Source organism: Pristiophorus japonicus, chromosome 21, assembly GCF_044704955.1.
Source record: "Pristiophorus japonicus isolate sPriJap1 chromosome 21, sPriJap1.hap1, whole genome shotgun sequence".
Taxonomy (NCBI): Eukaryota; Metazoa; Chordata; class Chondrichthyes; family Pristiophoridae; genus Pristiophorus; species Pristiophorus japonicus.
The window spans coordinates 30,890,959-30,904,712 of record NC_091997.1 but is presented as its reverse complement, the minus strand read 5'-3'; the positions used below and the strand labels follow the sequence as shown (position 1 = coordinate 30,904,712).

The following is a 13,754-nucleotide window of genomic DNA, read 5'->3' as shown; positions in this document are numbered from 1 at the left end:
CAACTGGAGTATTGTGTCCAATTCTAGGCACCGCACTTCAGGAAGGATGTGAAGGCCTTAGAGAGGGTGCAGAGAAGATTTACGAGAATGGTTCCAGGGATGAGGGACTTCAGTTACGTGGATAGACTGGAGAAGCTGGGGTTGTTCTCCTTGGAGCAGAGAAGGTTGAGAGGAGATTTGATCGAGGTGTTCAAAATCATGAGGGGTCTCGACAGAGTAGATAGAGAGAAACTGTTCCCATTGGTGGAAGGGTCGAGAGCCAGAGGACACAGATTTAAGGTGATTGGCAGAAAATCCAAAGGCAACACGAGGAAAAACTATTTTACGCAGCGAGTGATTAGGATCTGGAATGCGCTGCCTGAGAGGGTGGTGGAGGCAGACTCAATCGTGGCTTTCAAAAGGGAGTTGGATAAATACCTGAAGAAAAAAAAATTAGCAGGGCTACGGGGAAAGGGCGGGGGAGTGGGACTGGTTGAGGTGCTTTTGCAGAGAGCTGGCATTGGCTCGACGGGCCGAATGGCCTCATTCTGCGCTGTAACCATTCTATGATTGTATGAGGGAATTCAGGAGAGAGTGGAACACTGCCCCTCCTAATGTCACTATTGAGTACATCTAGATGAGGTATCGGAGCAACTTCCATATTGGTCAAATCAGCGACTTGACCCCAGTGCATGAAGTGTCTGGTCTGATTCAGTACACAAACAAAGGAAGGTGTGATTTAATGGATATATCACTGGAATGCGAGAACACCACCTCCCCCCTCTCCATCCACCCCTCTCCATTCCTCCTCCCCCCCTCTCCATCCCTCCCCTCCCCCCCCTCTCCAGTTCCTTATTATGCAGCATGAGAAATGCAAATACTTTAAGCCTAGCCTCTCCCTGGTCATGTCCTTCTGAAAATCACAATCACAGAATCATATAATTTTACAGCACAGAAGAGGCCATTCGGCCCATCATGCCTGTGCCGGCTCTTTGAACGAGCGATCCAATCAGTCCCACCTGCTCCTTTCCCACAGCCCTGCAATTTTCCCCCTTCAAATATTTATCCAATCCCTTTGCAAAGTTACTGTTGACTCTGCTCCCACCGCGCTTTCAGACAGTGCGTTCCAGATCACAACTTTCTGCGTAAAACAATAATCCTCTCATCTTCCCCTGCCCCCTGGTCCTTTTGCCAATTACCATCAATCTGTGTCCCTGGTTACCGACCCTCCTGCCCCTGGAAACAGCTTCTCCCGACTTGCTCTATCAACAGCCTTCATCAGTTTGAACACCACGATTAAATCTGTCTTTAACCTTCTCCGCTCTGAGGAGAACAACCCCAGCTTCCCCAGTCTCTCCACATCACTGAAGTCCCTCATCCCTGGAATCATTCTGGTCAATCTCCTCTGCACCTTCTCCAAGGTCTTGACATCCTGCCTGAAATGCAGTGCCCAGAATTGGACACAATACGCCAGCTGCGGCCCAACCAGTGCTTTATGAAGGTTTAGCAAGCTCTGTGACGGTGAGCAGATGCTCACATGATGCAAATCACCAACTCCCCGACAGCCTCATTAACGGTTCGTGGGTCTCTCTCACAGGCTCATTCAGCTAAGCTGATATCAACGCCGACCATGTCTCTCGCCCCGCCCTACCCCTGTAACCTCCTCCAGCCCCACAACCCTCCGAGATGGCTGCGCTCCTCCAATTCTGGCCTCTTGAGCATCCTCAATTTTAATCACTCCACCATCGGCAGCCGTGCCTTCAGCTGCCTGGACCCTAAAGTCTGGAGCTCTCTCCATAAACATCTCCGCCTCTCTCTCTCCTCCTTTAAGGCATTCCTTAAAACCTACCTCTTCGACCAAGCTTTTGGTCACCTGTCCCTATATCTCCTTAGGTGGCTCGGTGTCAAACTCTGTTGGATAACGCTCCTGCGAAAGGTCTTGGGATGTTTTACTACGTTAAGGGCACTGTATAAATGCCAGTTGTTGTTCCGTAACAATGAGACACACTCAGGTGAGCTACTGGCATCTAGTGGCAGAAAATCGATACTGTGCCAAGCTCGATCTTCGCCTCACAGCTTGTCCAGTCAGGACACCTTGGATGTCATCGATGACGTTCCTTGGAAATGCCAACTGCCCTCTGGGTCGTTGGACATACAGCTTGACTGCTTTAGTGCTACTGAGGAACAGGTGAGACCTCTTTCCTTTATTTTAGCGATGAGGAAAGATTGGATAGGCTGGGGTTGTTTTCTTTGGAACAGAGGAGGCCGAGGGGAAACCTTATTGAGGCGTATAAAATTATAAGGGACCCGGATAGAGTGGACAGGAAGGGCCTATTTCCCTTAGAGGGGTCAACAACCAGGGGGCATAGATTTAAAGTAATTGGCAGGAGGTTTAGAGGGGATTTGAGGGCAATTTTTTCACCTAGTGGGTGGTGGGGGTCTGGAACTCACTGCCTGAAAGGGTGGCAGAGGCAGAAACCCTCACCACATTTAAAAAGTACTTGGATGTGCACCTGAAGTGCCGTAATGTACAGGGCTATGGACCAAGAGCTGGAAAGTGGAATTAGGCTGGGTAGCTCTTGGTCGGCCGGCGCGGACACGATGGGCTGAAATGGCCTCTTTCCGCGCTGTAAATTTCTGTGATTCTATGATTTAATATTGTTAAAACATCTGATGAAGCTCTGTGGCTGTCAGTCAAGATGGAGGCTACCTCGAAAGCACAGGCTCTTTGTACCTTACATCTTCCAGCTCATAAAAGACGTTTCTCGACTCATCCTTGATAAGGATTGCGGTATTGGGCGATTTTAGCATTCCCATGGTGAGTTTCTGCGGGAACATGTGGACAATCAGAGCATGCAAGGTGTCCATGCTGCCGATTTCATGAGTAACGTGGACCCGTCTGGTTTCATCGCCATACTGGAGGAACAGCACACCTGCCGGATCAAGAGAACAAACATGTGATGTCAGAAATTCATAATCACGCTCACAAATCATATGCTGGCATAAGGTTCTGCTTTATACTTGAGCATAATTAATACTTTTCTCTTAATTTCATCACCTCCTCCCTCCTGAAGGCACTGACTCCCATTGGATACAGTTCCTTGGGTTTTGCACACCTCCTTCGACTGGCCTCTTTTTATGTGTGAACCTAGATCGTGTGCGTTCCCTCATTACTCCATTACAGAGAGAATTGTAGACCAGCCCGGTGTAATGTATGCACCGGTGAGGATGCTCACAGGTTGGTAGAGCTGTTGCCCAAGGTGGCCATCAGCCGGTCCAGGCAGCGGGCGGTCGAGGAGGTCGTTCAGCCTGACTCTCTTGAGGTTACATCCGAGCCAGGGTGTTGCTGGAGATGGAGCACGAGGTGTCCATCGGTACGCTCGTGGCCCTCTGCGAGAGGTGGGCGCTGGAGGGACTGGAGTGCATCATCACCTCCATTATAGTTAAAAGTACATTTGTTTAATGTGTCGGTATTAGTGCCCCTTTAATAAGGGGGCCACTTGATCTTTTGTTTTACAAAAATAGTTGTAGAGCTGTTGCATTGCGAGTGCCTTAGCCAGTCATGTGATGTTCACAAGACTCAATAAAACCCCAGCCCGTTGGGTCTCGGTCATCCACGATGAGGTATGCAGTTGTGAGCCTGGTGGATGAACTGGTAATGTGTAGTGTGATTGTTAAACCTTTGTTGATAACCCAACTCGTTCTTAATAGCAACGTGCTGCTATGAATTCTTAAGCAAAGATCCCAGGAAGCAAATACATTACACCAGGCACTGTCCTTATCCAACGTGGCGCTCCCCTCTTCCACAGTCGTGTCTGCTAACCCCTGACCTCTACAATATGGCTGACCTCTCGAGTTCCCAATGAATATTACCATTGGGTTCCTGACGAAGACCATCATTGTTTTCTCTACCCACTCCCCCTCCCTCCACAAGATCCTTGCTGGACCTCTTGGCTTCTCATGTGTTGTGTCCTAGGATGCTCTAATAATGACTCCACGAGGCAATGTGTTGTACTTGAACTGTAGTGACCTTCGTCCTTTATTTGTTAACTCCAGAGTGAGGATCACGCCTGGTGGCCTGCCTTTTATACTCGGCCAGGCACACCTGTCCAGGTAACCTACAAGTCTCCCACTGCTGTGCCCTCTGGTGGCACACCTTGAGATAGTACCAACAGTAGCCATGTAGGATGCATGACATCATGCATAAGGGGTTCCTGCTCCTAATATACCTTCACAACCAACCCTCTAAATGGCAGCAATCGCAGCAAAGGGGTGGCCTCCATTTCCCTACCCCGCATGGCCAGGCCTTTCCCACATCAACAACGCAGCCGAGATCAAGCACCCAATGTGTGGGAACCCCAGAGCTGACCGGACTTCCCAACTCACGGAAAGGAGTTGCTGGGAGGGCTAGGAGAAGCAAATCCCCTGGAATCATTGAAGGAACAGTTGGATGCTGTGCTGAGGGAACTGTGAGCTCCACCTGGATGGAGCAGCCAAGATGAACTGAGTAAACCCCTTCCTCGTCTGTCTGATGCTCAACCTCGGAGGGACACTAGAACAGGAGGAGACCAGTCTGCCCCTCGAGCCTGCTCTGCCATTCAATTAGATTGTGGCTGATCGGTATCTCAACCCCATTTACCCGCCTTAGCTCCATATCCCTCGATACCCTCACCCAACAAAACTCAATCTCAGTCTTGAAACCTGCAATTGACCCCCAACAACCACAGCCTTTGGGGGGCAGCAGCGGGGTGAAGGGGGTGGGGGGAACAACAGCAGGGGGGGGGAAACAGCGGGGGTGGGGGGAACAGCAGGGGGGGGGGGGGGCGCATTTAAGATTTCCCCTACCCTTCGTGTGAAAAAGTGTTTTCCGATTGACCTCCTAGCTCTAATTTTAAGATTCTGCCCCCTCATTCTTGATTTCCCCCACCAGAGGAACTAGTTTCTCTCTATCTCCCCAATCGAAACCATTTTAACATTATAAGCACCTCGATCAGATCACCCCTCGATCTTCTGTACACAAGGCAACATAGGGCAGGTTTTTTGCAACCTCTCCTCATAATGTAACCCTCTCAGCCCCGGCATATCATTCCGTTGAATGTGCGCTGCACCCGCTCCGAGACAAATCAAACCTTCCTGCAGAGCTGAATGCAGTTACACCGGATCGGGTCCGACCAAGGCTCAGCACAAGAGAAGCACAGACAACAACTTGTATTTATATAGCGCCTTTAACACAGTAAAGCGGCCCAAGGCATTTCACAGGTATGTTATCAGACAAAAAAAGCACAAACGGTGGATCACGGAGCCAAACCCCCAACGATCTACCGTTCCGGGTTGTTTACTCATTACCTTGTCAGTAGGGGGCAGAAAAGAGTTAAATTACCGTATCATCAATCAGTGCTTGTCCTGTGAAACAGCCAAACTCTCGCTCTAATGTATTTGCTTCACGAGTTCTTTGCTTAAGAATTCATAGCAACACATTGCTATTAAGAACTAGTTGGTTTATTAGCAAAAGGTTTAACAATCACACTACACATTACCGGTTCATCCACCAGTCCCACAACCACCTGCCCCATCGTGGATCCCCCGAACCCAACTGGCTGGGGTTTTATTGAGTCTTGTGAACATCACATGTCTGGCTAAGCTACTCACAATTCAACAGCTCTACAACTATTTTAAAGTAACATTCAATCAAGTGCCCCCTTTTGGTAAGGGCACTAGAATCTACATATTTCCAAATAAAACTTTAAAGGAAACTTAAAAATCAAATAAAAATTGGGTTGCCGGGGGTGATGATGCATTCCAGTCCCTCTGGTGGCCACCTCTTGCGAAAGGCCGCGAGCGTACCGGTGGACACCATGTGCTCCATCTCCAGGGACACCCTGGCTCAGATGTAACCGTGGAAGAGAGGCAGGCAGTCGGGCTGAACGAACCCCTCGACCACCCGCTGCCTGGACCGGTTAATGGCCTCCTTGGCCATGCCCAGGAGCAGTCCTACGAGGAGGCCTTCCAACCTGCCCGCTCCCCTCCGCACAGGGTGCTCAAAGATCAGGAGTGTGGGACTGAAGTGCAACCAGAATTTGGGGTTTTGGCTCCATGATCCACCGTTTGTGCTTTTTTTTGTCTGATAACATACCTGTGAAATGCCTTGGGCCGCTTTACTAAATACGCTATATAAATACAAGTACAGATATTGGAAGAGGGGCTGTAACTTCACACATACAACATAAACGTGGAACACTGACTCCTCCAGACCGCAGAAATTACAGGCGGCCTGGAAGTCCGTGAACCAACTTAAAAACCAATTGCATGGGACTGCTCCGTGCAACACTCTCCAGGCCAAGTCCCCAATAAATAAAAGGGCGAACTCCCGCATAGAGTGCACTCCATTGGGGACCCCTGCCTCCTCCGGACGGCAAGATGGTGCACCATGGCATGTCCAGACGGCAGACAAGGATGGCAAAGTGGAGTGTGTGCAAGAGCAGCCCATACAGGAATCCCCTCCACGCAGAACTGATAGGCACGGAGGGGATTTTCCACAGCTCTACAAACCCGTGAGCATACGCAGAGATGCGCACATTGCACCGTGGTTTCCCACCGCAAGTCCCACCGGGAGTGACCGAAAGCGGGAGAGCAGGAGCAGTCTCCCTGGCGTTAAACGATGCGAGCGGGAGCAGGCTTACCTGGCGAGCGCAGCTTGGTCTGACTCGTGGACCTGGACAGGGGCAGGCTCTGCCGGAAGCGGTTGGACCGGGTGAAGCCGATTGGCACCTCGGCCTCCGACATGGTCTCCAGGGACTCCGCCGATGCGAACGGTAGTTTGGCCGCCTGGTCCGCCAATCCAGACTGCTGGCTCTGGGAATGCCTGGGACTCCGTGTCTGTGCAGAGAGAAAGAGAGAGAGAGAGCGTGAGAGCGAGTCATTCGGTTGTGCCCCACCAGGCCACTTGAGCCGCAGCTCAAACAGCATTAACCACGATTGTATTTTGCTCAAAGTGCAAATCTGCCACCAAGCTCATGGTCTACAGCACTGTAGTGATGCCCGCCCTCCTGTATGGCTCAGAGATGTGGACCATATACAGCAGACATCTCAAATTGCTGGAGAAATGCCACCAACGATGTCTCCGCAAGATCCTGCAAATCCCCTGGGAGGACAGACGCACTAACGTCAGTATTCTCGATCAGGCCAACATCCTCAGTATCGAAGCACTGATCACGCTCTATCAGCTCCGTTGGTTGGGCCACATTGTCCGCATGCCCGACACAAGACTCCCAAAGCAAGTGCTCTCCTTGGAACTCCTACACGGCAAGCGAGCCCCAGGTAGGCAGAGGAAACATTTCAAGGACACCCTCAAAGTCTCCTTGATAAAGTGCAACATCCCCACCGACACCTGGGAGTCCCTGGCCAAAGACCGCCCTAAGTGGAGGAAGAGCATCTGGGAGAGCGCTGAGCACCTCAAGTCTCATTGCCGAGAGCATGCAGAAAACAAGCGCAGGCAGCGGAAGGAGCATGCGGCAACCAAACTCCAAACCCACCCTTTCCTTCAACCACTGTCTGTCCCACCTGTGACAGAGACTGTAATTCCTGTATTGGACTGTACAGTCATCTGAGAACTCACTTTTAGAGTGGAAGCAAGTCTTCCTCGATTTCAATTTCAGGAGAGTGCTGCCCGAGCATTACATTCCTCCTTTCCCATTTGGACTGAGACGCTTCTCCCACACGGGTCATGGGTTCTATGATGCCAAAAAGACTTGCATTTATATAGCGCCTTTCACGACTACCGGACATCTCAAAGCGCTTTATAGCCAATGAAGTACTTTTGAAGTGTAGTCACTGTTGTAATGTGGAAAACGCGGCAGCCAATTTGCGCACAGCAAGCTCCCACAAACAGCAATGTGATAATGACCAGATAATCTGTTTTTGTTATGTTGATTGAGGGATAAACATTGGCCAGGGCACCGGGGATAACTTCTCTGCTCTTCTTCAAATAGTGCCATGGGATCTTTTACGTCCACCTGAGAGAGCAGACGGGGCCTTGGTTTAATGTCTCATCCGAAAGACGGCACCTCCGACAGTGCAGCACTCCTTCAGCACTGCACTGGGAGTGTCAGCCTAGATTTCTTTTGTGCTCAAATCCCTGGAGTGGGACTTGAACCCAGAACCTTCTGACTCAGAGGCGTGGGTGCTGCCCACTGAGCCACAGCTGACACGGACACTGGGCCATGCTGATAGGGAGCCAGGCTGGGATACGCTTTTGTATTCATTCACAGAATGTGCCCATCCCAAATTGCCCTTAACTGAGTGTCTCGCTGGCCATTTAAGAGGGCAATTAAGAGTCAACCACATTGCTGTGGGTCTGGAGTCACATATAGGCCAGACCGGGTAAGGGCGGCAGATTTCCTTCCAAATAACAACTTGTATTTATATCATCGTCATCATAGGCAGTCCCTTGGAGTCGAGGATGGCTTACTTCCACACTAGAAATGAGCTCTCAGGTGACTGAGGAGTCCAATGCGGGACCTATCGTCTCTGTCAGAGGTGGGTCAGACAGGGGTTGAAGGAACAGGAGATTGGGGAGCCTGGTTTGCCGCACGCTCCTTCTGCTGTGACGCTTGGCTTCTGCATGCTCTCGGTGAAGAGACTCGAGGTGCTCAGCGCCTTCCCGAATGCTTTTCCTCCACTTTGGGTAATCTTGGTCCGGGTATTCCCTAGAGTCAGTGGGGATGTTGCACTTTATCAAGGAGGCTTTGAGGGTGTCCTTGAAGTGATTTCTCTGCCCACCTGGGGCTCGCTTGCCATGTTGGCGCTCCGAGTAGAGCGCTTGCTTTGGGAGTCTCGTGTCGGGCATGGGGACGGTGTGGCCAGCCCAACGGAGCTGGTCGAGCGTGGTCAGTGCTTCGATGCTGGGGTTGTTGGCCTGATCGAGAACACTGACGTTGGTGCGTCTATCCTGCCAGTGGATTTGCAGGATCTTGCGGAGGCAGCGCCGGTGGTACTTCTCCAGCGATTTGAGGTGCCTGCTGTACATAGTTCATATCTCTGAGCCATACAGGAGGGCGGGTATCACCTCGCACGGCTTCCTCCACACACAATGTAAAATGTCCGGTCACTTCCAGTCAAAGACAAGTGGATCAGCAGGAAAAGAGTACAACATCAGAGCTCTGCCCCGTGAGGCACTTTGGTTAGCTGAGCAGAGACAAGTATATACAGACAAGCTAAAACACATTCCCAGCACAGTTCAAGCATTATACAGGAAGTGAATATTGCTGTTCGGAGAATGAAACAGAACGCTGATATTTATTCCCATCCAGTCGCAAGCAGAGCCTTCTAATCACAATTTCCTCACTCCATCATATTTAATGCACTTGTGCGCAGATTGAAGTCTTGGGTTTCCTGTTTTCTTGAAAAAGAACTCCACTGAACTGACCTCCCACCCACCCCGCCACAATTTTCTCCCATCCCTCCCCAGGACAGAGACTTGCAAATTGATGTTTATATCCAAGGCCTTCAGACCTGCTGGCTAACTGGTTCAATGGCAGCCTTTGGAATTGACACCATCAGCCCCAACCCTGACCATGCACCAGCATTAGATTTGCAACTGGAGAAGTTACTGTCCTCTTCCATCACTGTTGGCAAACACTCCGAGGACTGAAGGAGAAGTACTTTGCCGCGTTAAGTAACAACCGACACGGAGTGTGCAGGTGTCACAGAACTGGAGCTGGCCATGGCTGCACGCTCCGCTCCCAGTCCGGGTTATTACCGAGCCTCGATTCTGCTCCTCTTCAACATCGGGGATCGATCTTTCAGTGATGACTCCCCCCAAGTCCTCGCTAAAGCTACTTCACTGTTTTCTTTGGGACAGAGGAGGCCGAGGGCAGACCTTATTGAAGTGTATAAAATTATGAGGGGCCTGAATAGAGTGGACAGGACGGACCTGTTTCACTCAGCTGAGGCGTCAACAACCAGAGGGCATAGATTTAAAGTAATTGGTAGGAGTGTTAGAGAGGATTTGAGGGGAAATTTCTTCAACAAGAGTGTGGTGGAGATCTGGAACTCACTGCCTGAAAGGGTGGTAGAGGCAGAAACCCTCACCACATTTAAAAAGTACTTGGATGTGCACTTGAAGTGCCGTAACCTACAGGGCTACGAACCAAGAGCTGGAAAGTGGGATTACGCTGGATAGCTCTTTGCGGGCCAAGCAGACATGATGGGCCGAAATGGCCTCCTTCCGTGCTGTAAATTTCTATGATTCACCTTCCTACCTCACTCACTTGCCTTCCCACAGACTCATCTCATCAACCCTGCCTTGGTCAACCCTGCAGGTCCAGCAAGTAATCAGGAAGGGAATGTTGGCCTTTATTGCAAGGGGGATGGAGTATAAAAGCAGGGAAGTCCTGCTGCAACTGTACATCATCATCATCATCATCATCATAGGCAGTCTCTCAAAATCGAGGAAACCTTGCTTCCACTCTAAAAGTGAGTTCTCAGGTGGCTGTACAGTCCAATATGGGAATTACAGTCTCTGTCACAGGTGGGTCAGGCAGTCGTTGAGGGAAAGGGAGGGTGGGACTGGTTTGCCGCACGCTCCTTCCGCTGCCTGCACTTGCTTTCTGCATGCTCTCGGCGACGAGACTCGAGGTGCTCAGCTCCCTCCCGGATGCTCTTCCTCCACTTAGGGTGGTCTTTGGCCAGGGACTCCCAGGTGTCGGTCGGGATGTTGCACTTTATCACGGAGGCTTTGAGGGTGTCCTTGCAATGTTTCCTCTGCCCACCTGGGAATCGCTTGCCGTTTAGTAGTTCCAAGTAGAGCGCATGTTTTGGGAGTCTTGTGTCGGACATGCGAACAATGTGGCCCGTTCAACGGAGCTGGTCGAGTGTGGTCAGTGCTTCGATGCTGGGGATGTTGGCCTGTACAACTGTACAGGGTATTGGTGAGGCCATACCTGGAGTTCTGCGTACAGTTTTGGTCTCCTTAGTTAAGGAGGGGTATACTTACATTGGAGGCAGCTCAGAGAAGGTTCACTCGGTTGATTCCGGAGATGAGAGGGTTGACTTATGATGAAAGGTTGAGTAGTTTGGGCCTGTACTCATTGGAGTTCAGAAGAATGAGAGATGATCTTATTGAAACATATAAGATACTGAAGGGGCTCGACAAGTTGGATGCTGAGAGGATCCTTCCCCTTGTGGGGGAATCTAGAACTAGGGGACATAGTTTCAGAATAAAGGGTTGACCATTTAGAACTGAGATGAGGAGGAATTTCTTCTCTGAGGGTTGCAAATCTATGGAATTCTTTGCCCAGGGAGCTGTGAAGGTTGGGCCATTGAATATATTTAAGGCAGAGATAGACAGATATTTGAACGATAAGGGAGTCAAGGGTTATGGGGAGCGGGCAGGAAAGTGGAGCTGAGTCCATGATCAGATCAGCCATGATCTTACTGAATGGCGGAGCAGGCTCAAGGGGTCAAATGGCCGACTCCTGCTCCTATTTCCTATGTTCTTATGATTGGTCCACAATTTCCTGCTTTTCTGACTCAGTGTCCGATTCCATCATGTGACGTCCTCCGAGATGTTTCTTCATGTGAAGAGCACCAATAATAAGAATGAACTTGCATTTATATAGCGCTTTTCCCAAGTTGAGGACGTACCCAAAGCGCTTTATGGCCAATGAAGTACTTTTGGAGTGTAGTTACTGTTGTAAAGTGGGAAACACAGTAGCCAATTCGCGCACAGCAAGCTCCCACAAACAGCAATGTGATAATGACTAGATAATCTGTTTTAGTGATGTTGGTTGAGGGATAAATATTGGCCCAGGACACCAGGGAGAACTCCCCTGAATTACAGCCACCTGAGAACTCACTTTTAGAGTGGAAGCAAGGCTTCCTCGATTTCGAGGGACTGCCTATGATGATGATGATGATGTACTGTTGCAGCAGGACTTCCCTGCTTTTATACTCCATCCCTCTTGCAATAAAGGCCAACATTCCCTTCCTGATTACTTGCTGGACCTGCAGGGTTGACCAAGGCAGGGTTGATGAGATGAGTCTGTAGGAAGGCAAGTGAGTGAGGTAGGAAAGTGAATCATAGAAATTTACAGCACGGAAGGAGGCCATTTCGGCCCATCATGTCTGCTTGGCCGGCAAAGAGCTATCCAGCCTAATCCCACTTTCCAACTCTTGGTCCGTAGCCCTGTCGGTTACGGCACTTCAAGTGCACATCCAAGTACTTTTTAAATGTGGTGAGGGTTTCTGCCTCTACCACCCTTTCAGGCCGTGAGTTCCAGCTGGATAACCTCACACTGTTCATTTGAGATTCTCTGTTGAGTGACTGCTTTTGAAAAGACTAGCGATGAAATCCATTTCAGGTTGGAACCACAATCCCACAAACCAGCTGGCTGCAGCTCAACCCATTTCTGGAATTTAAAGATGAGGCAGACCTACCCACAGATGTTGCTGCATAAATTAACTGTTAAGAAAATGTTTTCCCCAAATCCTGCACTTGTCAAGCTGTGGGCAGTTAGCGCTGGGGAAAGGAACTTATCATTTCATCCACCCAGTGTTATCATCAAACACTCCCAGGGCAAGTACAGCACGGGGTTAGGTATAGAGTAAAGCTCCCTCTACATTGTCCCATCAAACACTCCCAGGGCAGGTACAGCACAGGTTAGATACAGAGTAAAGCTCCCTCTACACTGTCCCATCAAACACTCCCAGTGCAGGTACAGAACAGATTAGATACAGAGTAAAGCTCCCTCTACACTGTCCCCATCAAACACTCCCAGGGCAGGTACAGAACAGGTTAGATACAGAGTAAAGCTCCCTCTACACTGTTCCCATCAAACACTCCCAGGGCAGGTACAGCACGGGTTAGATACAGAGTAAAGCTTCCTCTACACTGTTCCCATCAAACACTCCCAGGGCAGGTACAGCACAGGTTAGATACAGAGTAAAGCTCCCTCTACACTGTCCCCATCAAACACTCCCAGAGCAGATACAGCACGGTTTGGTACAGAGTAAAGCCGGTTGTATGCTGACCCAACATATCCCAGCCACCTCCTCAGATGTCTGCCCCTTAAAGCATGAACGCAGTTCCCGGAGGTTTGTGCAAGTTATCAGCTGAAATGATTGTATTTCAACCCCTTTATGAGAAGCCCCACTGTCCCCACACAATGCTTTGCTGAGACGGTACGAGTTCTGTTTATCTACGCATGAAGCAATGACATCATCCTGCAATACAGGTGACGTCACTGTATGCAATATCACCATCTGTGATTATAAAATAAGTTTTAAGGCTGGGCTACATATTCAAGTACAAAATAGACCATTAAAGAACCTAAGAAATAAGAGCAGGAGTTGGCCATTCGGCCCCTCGAGCCTGCTCCGCCATTCAATGAGATCATGGCTGATCTTCAACCCCAACTTCACTTTCCCACCATAATCACCATATCCCTTGATTCCCTTAATGTCCAAAAATCTATCGATCTCAGCCTTGAATATATTCAATGACTGAGCATCCACAGAATTCCAAAGAATGAGAACCCTCTGTACCAGGAGTACTGTGCATAGTTTTGGTCTCCTTATCTGAGGCGCTGCAACGAATGTTCACTGGACTGATCGCTGGAATGAGAGGGTTGTCCGATGAGGAGAGATTGTGCGCATACTCTCTGGAGTTTAGAAGAATGAGAGGTGATCTCATTGAAACATATAAGATTCTGAGGGGTTTGACAGGGAAGATGCTGAGAGGTTGTTTCCCCCGGCTGGGGAGTCTAGAACCAGGGGGC

General features: G+C 49.9%; 1 protein-coding gene across 1 annotated transcript in view; it reads right to left on the bottom strand.

Moving 5' to 3' along the window:
* The window catches only part of LOC139233892 (SRC kinase signaling inhibitor 1-like), a 363,645-nt gene that overhangs the window by 94,388 nt on the left and 255,503 nt on the right, over positions 1-13,754 (bottom strand). The window contains exons 4-5 of the mRNA XM_070864537.1: positions 6,660-6,855; positions 2,714-2,912 (exon numbers count right to left, since the gene is read on the bottom strand). Coding sequence (XP_070720638.1) covers positions 2,714-2,912; positions 6,660-6,855 — 395 coding nt within the window. The remainder of the gene's footprint in view (positions 1-2,713; positions 2,913-6,659; positions 6,856-13,754) is intronic.